The sequence below is a fragment of the Clupea harengus genome, chromosome 1, assembly GCF_900700415.2.
Source record: "Clupea harengus chromosome 1, Ch_v2.0.2, whole genome shotgun sequence".
In the NCBI taxonomy this organism is placed as follows: domain Eukaryota; kingdom Metazoa; phylum Chordata; class Actinopteri; order Clupeiformes; family Clupeidae; genus Clupea; species Clupea harengus.
Window position 1 is genome coordinate 16257958 of NC_045152.1, and position 7500 is coordinate 16265457.

Consider the following 7500-nt stretch of genomic DNA (forward strand, 5'->3'; position numbering starts at 1 on the left):
GTGTGTGTGTGTGTGTGTGTGTGTGTGTGTGTAAAGGAGGAGCAGAGAGAGAATATGAAATAAAGTGACATTTAGTTTGCTCAGTGTCCTGCTAAAATGACCATCATGTGTTTTCTGCCGGTTTTATCGCAACATCAGCGCCACCTGCTGTCAGCATGAAGCAGTGACAGCTGAGGGTTATATATGTATGAGTACAGCCAAGGCCATGTGTATGAGTACAGCCAAGGCCATGTGTATGGGTACAGCCATGATTATACGGGTCTCAAAGATGGCTCCTGCTCCACTGGCTGGTCTCAGACTCACCCTGGGAAAGACACTGGTTGGCCAGCGCCACCTGTCCTGAGACTCACCCTGGGAAAGACACTGGTTGGCCAGCGCCACCTGTCCTGAGACTCACCCTGGGAAAGACACTGGTTGGCCAGCGCCACCTGTCCTGAGACTCACCCTGGGAAAGACACTGGTTGGCCAGCGCCACCTGTCCTGAGACTCACCCTGGGAAAGACACTGGTTGGCCAGCGCCACCTGTCCTGAGACTCACCCTGGGAAAGACACTGGTTGGCCAGCGCCACCTGTCCTGAGACTCACCCTGGGAAAGACACTGGTTGGCCAGCGCCACCTGTCCTCAGACTCACCCTGGGAAAGACACTGGTTGGCCAGCGCCACCTGTCCTGAGAGCAGGTAGAGGTTGAGGCGGCTGAAGATGCTGGTCAGGGAGGGGATGGTGATGAAGCTGTAGGCTGCACACGCCTGGGGGGGGGGGGGGGGGGACAGACAGACAGACAGGTTACAGACAGACAGACAGACAGACAGGTTACAGACAGACAGACAGACAGACAGATAGGAGACAGACAGACAGACAGACAGGTTACAGACAGACAGACAGACACACACAGACATACAGACAGACAGACAGACAGGCAGTCAGACAGACAGGTTACAGACAGACAGACCGACAGACAGACAGGTTACAGACAGACAGACAGACATGAAGAGAAGACAGAAGAAAAACAGAGGAAGAGAGAAAGAGACTGCTGTTTCTCATCACTGCAGTACGCTCATGGAGAATGTGAGATCTGATCAGAAACAGAGCGTGTGTGTGTGTGTGTGTGTGTGTGTATGTGTGTGTGTGTGAGCACAGGAGTGTGTGTGTGTGTGTGTGTGTGTGAGATGCTGACCCGCACAAAGGCTGCCGTCTTGCGGGAATGGTTCCCCTTCATCACACGGCGCGTTTCCATGGCGAGCTGGTTCACCGTCTGTGGGGAAGGGAGTGTGTTAAGAGTGTGTGTGTGTGTGTGTGGAGCAAGCACATGATTCTCACAGAATTCTAATACAGAGTTCTAGATAATAATATAGTTACACAGGCACCACACTAACACACACAACACACACACAGAAACAACACTGTGTGGGATATTATGAGCTCCCCAAACCCTTCAGACAGACACACAGACACAGACACACACACACAGACTTACATGTATGAGTTGGATAATGACCGGCTCCAGATTACAGAAGGTGGCCCTCGCCTCCACACAGAAACTCAGCTGCTGTTCAAAGTCACGGCCAAACGATACCTGAAAACACACACACACACACACACACACACACACACACACACACACACACACACACACACACACACACACACACACACACACACACACACACACACACACACACACACACACACACACACACACACACACACACACCAAACTTTTTTGTACTGAAATGACATGTGATTCTAATGGTGACATCAGTGCCCTCTACTGGCCATACTGAGACATCTCAGGGTCTATTTGATCCAGTCAGTCCGAGTCCCGGTGTGACATGAAGGAGTGAGCCAGTAACCTGCTTTTCCCTCTGTGTGTGTGTGTGTGTGTGTGTGTGTGTGTGTGTGTGTGTGTGTGAGAGAGGGGAGGGTGTGTGTGTGTCTAAATATTTTCAGTAATGGCAGCTCTGTCCTATGGGCCGGGTGTTCAGATGTGTTGAAGTTATGTTGAAGATATGTTGTGAATACGTTGAAGATGTGTTGAAGATATGTTGAAGATATGTTGTGAATACGTTGAAGATGTGTTGAAGATGTGTTGAAGATGTGTTGACGATATGTTGAAGATATGTTGTGAATACGTTCAGCACTGACATGAACTCACTTAGTGAGAAACTCTGACATCAGTTATATGAAGCTGTAGCTATACAGTTATATGAACCTGTATTCATTCACACACACACACACGCACACACACACACACACACCTTATGCATTCACACACACACACACACACACACACCTTATGCATTCACACACACACCTTATGCATTCACACACACACACACACACACACACACACACACACACACACACACACCACACACACACACACACACACACACACACACACACAACAACTCACCAAGCGAATGAAGCCATTGATGAGCTGAGCCAGAGATCTCTTCTCATCCTCCAAGGTCAGAGAACTGGACACACACACACACACACACACACACACACACACACACACACACACACACACACACACACACACACACTCAATCAAATTCTGTAATCATGGTGTGATGGAGTTTTACTTGACAGAATCAACACCAATCTAGTTTTACTTGACAGAATCAACACCAATCTGGTCTTACTTGACAGAATCAACACCAATCTGGTCTTACTTGACAGAGTCGTGCATGGTCTTGCACACGTGCAGTAAGGCGTTAAGGATGACGGGGTCACGGGTCGGCTCCTGCTGATGCCTGAATGCAGAAGAGACAATTAGACAATTAGACAAATAGGCAATTAGACAATTAGACAAATAGACAAATAGACAATTAGACAATTAGACAAATAGACAAATAGACAATTAGACAAATAGACAATTAGGCAATTAGACAATTAGACGCAGACGCAGGCACACACACTTCATGCATGCCAGCAGCCCTGTGCTAAGTGGCTAAGAGCGTTAGCAGGAGAGGGTCGTACTTGATGAACACACACACACAAGAGCGTTAGCAGGAGAGGGCCGTACTTGATGAAAACACACACACACACACACACACACACACACACACGCGCGTTAGCAGGAGAGGGCCCAACTTGATGAACACACACACACACACACACACACACACACACACAGACACACACACACACACAGACACAGACACAGACGAGCGTTAGCAGGAGAGGGCCGTACTTGATTAACACACACACACACACACACACACACACACACGAGCGTTAGCAGGAGAGGGCCGTACTTGATGAACGAACACACACACACACACACACACACACACACACACACACACGTACTTGATGAAGACCTCCATGATGGATCTGCACACCTCCACTCTCACGCTGTCCTTCTGAAACATGTCCAGGAAGGGCAGGAAGCGCTCCTGAGGGAGAGTTCAAAGGTCAGGGGTGAGAGGTCAGGAGAGAGGTGAGTGAGGAAGAGGGGGAATGAAGAGAAAGAGGGACGAGGGGTCAGGAGAGAGGTAAGAGGGGTGAGGAAGTGCTCCTGAGGGAGAGTTCAAAGGTCAGGGGTGAGAGGTGAATGAGGAGGGGCAAGGGTGTAATGACGTAATGACAGTCTTACCATGGAGAAGAGAACAGAGAAGTCATGGAAGTATGTCAGGATCTTTTTGATCACAGACTGGAGCTGAGGAAACAAGCACACACACATCATCATCATCATCATCATCATCATCATCTCTGAGTGAAATGTCCCTGAAGTATCAAAGTGGAAGCCATGATAAGAGCTGCTTGAATTCTCTAAATACTTAGAAAAAAAGCTTCAAAGCTTCAATGCTTTTTCTCGTATCTCCTTTGGCATAGAGTACACTGGAGCATCCTTTACAAAATCACAATTCCTACACAACCCAATCAATCAACCTAATCAACCTAATCAACCCAATCAATCAACTCAATCGACAACTGATCAAAACGACCCTCATCAGTAACATCCTTATGAAGTCATCTTAACATCTGTCCTCGACCTCATGATGTTCTCATCTTAACATCTGTCCTCGACCCTTGACCCCATGATGTTCTCATCTTAACATCTGTCCTCGACCCCATGACCTCATGATGTTCTCATCTAAACATCTGTCCTCGACCCTTGACCCCATGATGTTCTCATCTTAAAATCTGTCCTCGACCCTTGACCCCATGATGTTCTCATCTTAACATCTGTTCTCGACCCCATGATGTTCTCATCTAAACATCTGTCCTCGACCCTTGACCCCATGATGTTCTCATCTTAACATCTGTCCTCGACCTCATGATGTTCTCATCTGTCTTCGACCCATGACCCCATGATGTTCCCATCTGAACATCTGTCCTCGACCCCATGATGTTCTCATCTAAACATCTGTCCTCGACCCTTGACCCTATGATGTTCTCATCTTAACATCTGTGCTTGACCGTTGACCCCATGATGTTCTCATCTTAACATCTGTCCTCGACCCCATGATGTTTTCAGGAAAAGACGATGAGACAGAGCATCCGACCGCGGCCCATAAGTGATTGACTGTCAGACACACACACTCAGACACACACACTCAGACACACACACTCAGACACACACACACAGACGATGAGACAGACCATCCGACCGCGGCCCATAACTGATTGACTGTCTGACCTCTGACCTGAGGAAGTACTTCACCTGTGGGTATGCATCCTCAAAGGTAAAACACACACACACCTGTGGGTATGCGTCCTCAAAGGCACGGTCAGGAGTCATGTGTTTGATGATGTCGGCCATCACGGCGTTGACCTCACGCTTCTGAGGATAGGACATCAGGACATGAGCACGGTTTCCACGGTTACAGCAAGACGGTTTTTCACAAGGACACACACACACACAAAGACACACACAGACACACACACTCACACACACACACACTCAGACACACACACACTCAGACACACGCACTCAGACACACGCACTCAGACACACGCACGCACACACACACACTCACACACACACACACACACTCAGACACACACACACTCAGACACACACACACACACACACACACACACACACACTCAGACACAGACACACACACACACATAAAGAGACAGACACACACACTCAGACCCACACACACACACACACACACACACAAAGAGACAGACACACACACACACACACAGACACACACACACACACACACACACAGACACACACACTCAGACACACATACACACACACACACACACACTCAGACACACACACACACACACACACACACTCTCTTGATTACTCACGGTGAAGTGTCGGCAGGTGAACTCCACCCAGATCTCTGCACAGCTGATGTAATCCTGACAGAGCAGACAGAAACCAAACCATTACTGTGTGTGTGTGTGTGTGTGTGTGTGTGTGTGTGTGTGTGTACCTTTAACCAACATGCTATTACATTACTACTGCTTTGGCTGCACTAAGCTGCGGCTGAGTTGCGGCTGACCTGCGGGCTGCGGATCTTGGTGATGACCTTCCAGGCGTACGTGTGTGTGTGTGTGTGTGTGTGTGTGTGTGTTGCGGCTGACCTGCGGGCTGCGGATCTTGGTGATGACCTTCCAGGCGTACGTGTGTGTGTGTGTGTGTGTGTGTGTTGCGGCTGACCTGCGGGCTGCGGATCTTGGTGATGACCTTCCAGGCGTCGTTCAGGATGGACAGACGCTCCGCCTCCGCTGGATCGGCAGACGCCAGACTCCTCCCCAGGGACCCGAACAACAGATGCTGAGAGAGAGAGATGGAGGGAGAGAGAGAGATGGAGGGAGAGAGAGAGGGAGATGGAGGGAGAGAGATGGAGGGAGAGAGTGATGGAGGGAGGGAGAGAGAGATGGAGGGAGAGAGAGAGGGAGATGGAGGGAGAGAGATGGAGGGAGGGAGAGAGAGATGGAGGGAGAGAGATGGAGGGAGGGAGAGATGGAGGGAGGGAGGGAGAGAGAGATGGAGGGAGAGGGAGGGAGATGGAGGGAGAGAGAGGGAGATGGAGGGAGAGAGAGATGGAGGGAGGGAGAGAGAGATGGAGGGAGAGAGATGGAGGGAGGGAGAGATGGAGGGAGAGAGAGAGATGGAGGGAGAGAGAGATGGAGGGAGAGAGATGGAGGGAGAGAGAGAGAGATGGAGGGAGAGAGAGAGAGAGATGGAGGGAGAGAGAAAGAGAGAGATAGATGGTTGGAATTATAGTCAAAACAAATAATTTATTTCTTTGTTGGGACCCCCTGGAGAGTTTGTTGACCTATTCATAAGTTTGTTTTTGGTTATTTAAAACATGTAAATGTAAACATACATACTGAATATGCTGTGCATCATCTATTCAGAGAATATTTTATAAAAGAAAATGAATGTAAATAAACCCGTTTGTACTCTTTTTTTCTTTTTTTTTCCTTGCCCAAAAAGAATCGATAAGAGAATCGATAAGGAATCAAATCAATAAGCAGGGATCGGAATGGAATCGGAATCCTTAAAATCGTATCAATTCTCATCCCTACACACACACACACACACACCCACACCCACACCCACACACACACACACACACACACACACACGACTCTCTCTTACTTTAGGGAATCCCGCCTCGTCACACTGTTTGATCATGGCGATGAAGTCAGTCGTCCTCGTGGCAATAAATTCCGCCCGGAACGCCCACATCACAGAGTTCAACAGCAGAGCACTGCGCAGAGCAGACACACACACACACACACACACACACACACAAATGTAGTTCCAATAACACAAGGTAAACATGCATCACTTATAATAAAGCAGCTGCACTGCCCCCTGGTGGAGAGGGCCACTCACTTGTTTCCGAGGTTCTTGCATCTCTCCATCATCTCTGTCAGAAGAGCCTGCAGAGGGCAGAGGTCAACATGTCAAATCTACTTCAGCATCAACACACACACACACCTGTAGGACCCCCCTACACACACACCTGTAGGACACACACACACACACCTCTGGTGCCCTGTAGGACACACACTGAAGGATCCAGTGTATGGCGGGGGAGTAGAGCGTGAGGTAGACGGGCGTCTCCACACACACACACACACACACACACACACACACACACACACACACACACACACACACACACACACACACACACACACACACACACCCCTCTGGTGCCCTGTAGGACACACACTGAAGGATCCAGTGTATAGCGGGGGAGTAGAGCGTGAGGTAGACGGGAGTCTCCACACACACACACACACACACACACACACACACAAACACCTCTGGTGCCCTGTAGGACACACACTGAAGGATCCAGTGTATGGCGGGGGAGTAGAGCGTGAGGTAGACGGGGGTCTCCACACACACACACACACACACACACACACACACACACCTCTGGTGCCCTGTAGGACACACACTGAAGGATCCAGTGTATGGCGGGGGAGTAGAGCGTGAGGTAGACGGGGGTCTCGACGCACACACACACACACACACACACACACACACACACACACAC

At 49.4% G+C, this 7500-nt stretch overlaps 1 protein-coding gene across 1 annotated transcript in view; it reads right to left on the reverse strand.

The window, feature by feature from the left end:
* The window catches only part of vps35l (VPS35 endosomal protein sorting factor like), a 19863-nt gene that overhangs the window by 2051 nt on the left and 10312 nt on the right, over nucleotides 1-7500 (reverse strand). Inside the window, exons 14-25 of the mRNA XM_031568895.2 lie at nucleotides 6828-6874; nucleotides 6588-6699; nucleotides 5640-5756; nucleotides 5285-5338; nucleotides 4716-4796; nucleotides 3606-3668; nucleotides 3320-3405; nucleotides 2680-2760; nucleotides 2415-2478; nucleotides 1476-1574; nucleotides 1176-1253; nucleotides 633-747 (exon numbers count right to left, since the gene is read on the reverse strand). Of these exons, the coding sequence (XP_031424755.1) occupies nucleotides 633-747; nucleotides 1176-1253; nucleotides 1476-1574; nucleotides 2415-2478; nucleotides 2680-2760; nucleotides 3320-3405; nucleotides 3606-3668; nucleotides 4716-4796; nucleotides 5285-5338; nucleotides 5640-5756; nucleotides 6588-6699; nucleotides 6828-6874 (997 nt within the window). The remainder of the gene's footprint in view (nucleotides 1-632; nucleotides 748-1175; nucleotides 1254-1475; nucleotides 1575-2414; nucleotides 2479-2679; nucleotides 2761-3319; nucleotides 3406-3605; nucleotides 3669-4715; nucleotides 4797-5284; nucleotides 5339-5639; nucleotides 5757-6587; nucleotides 6700-6827; nucleotides 6875-7500) is intronic.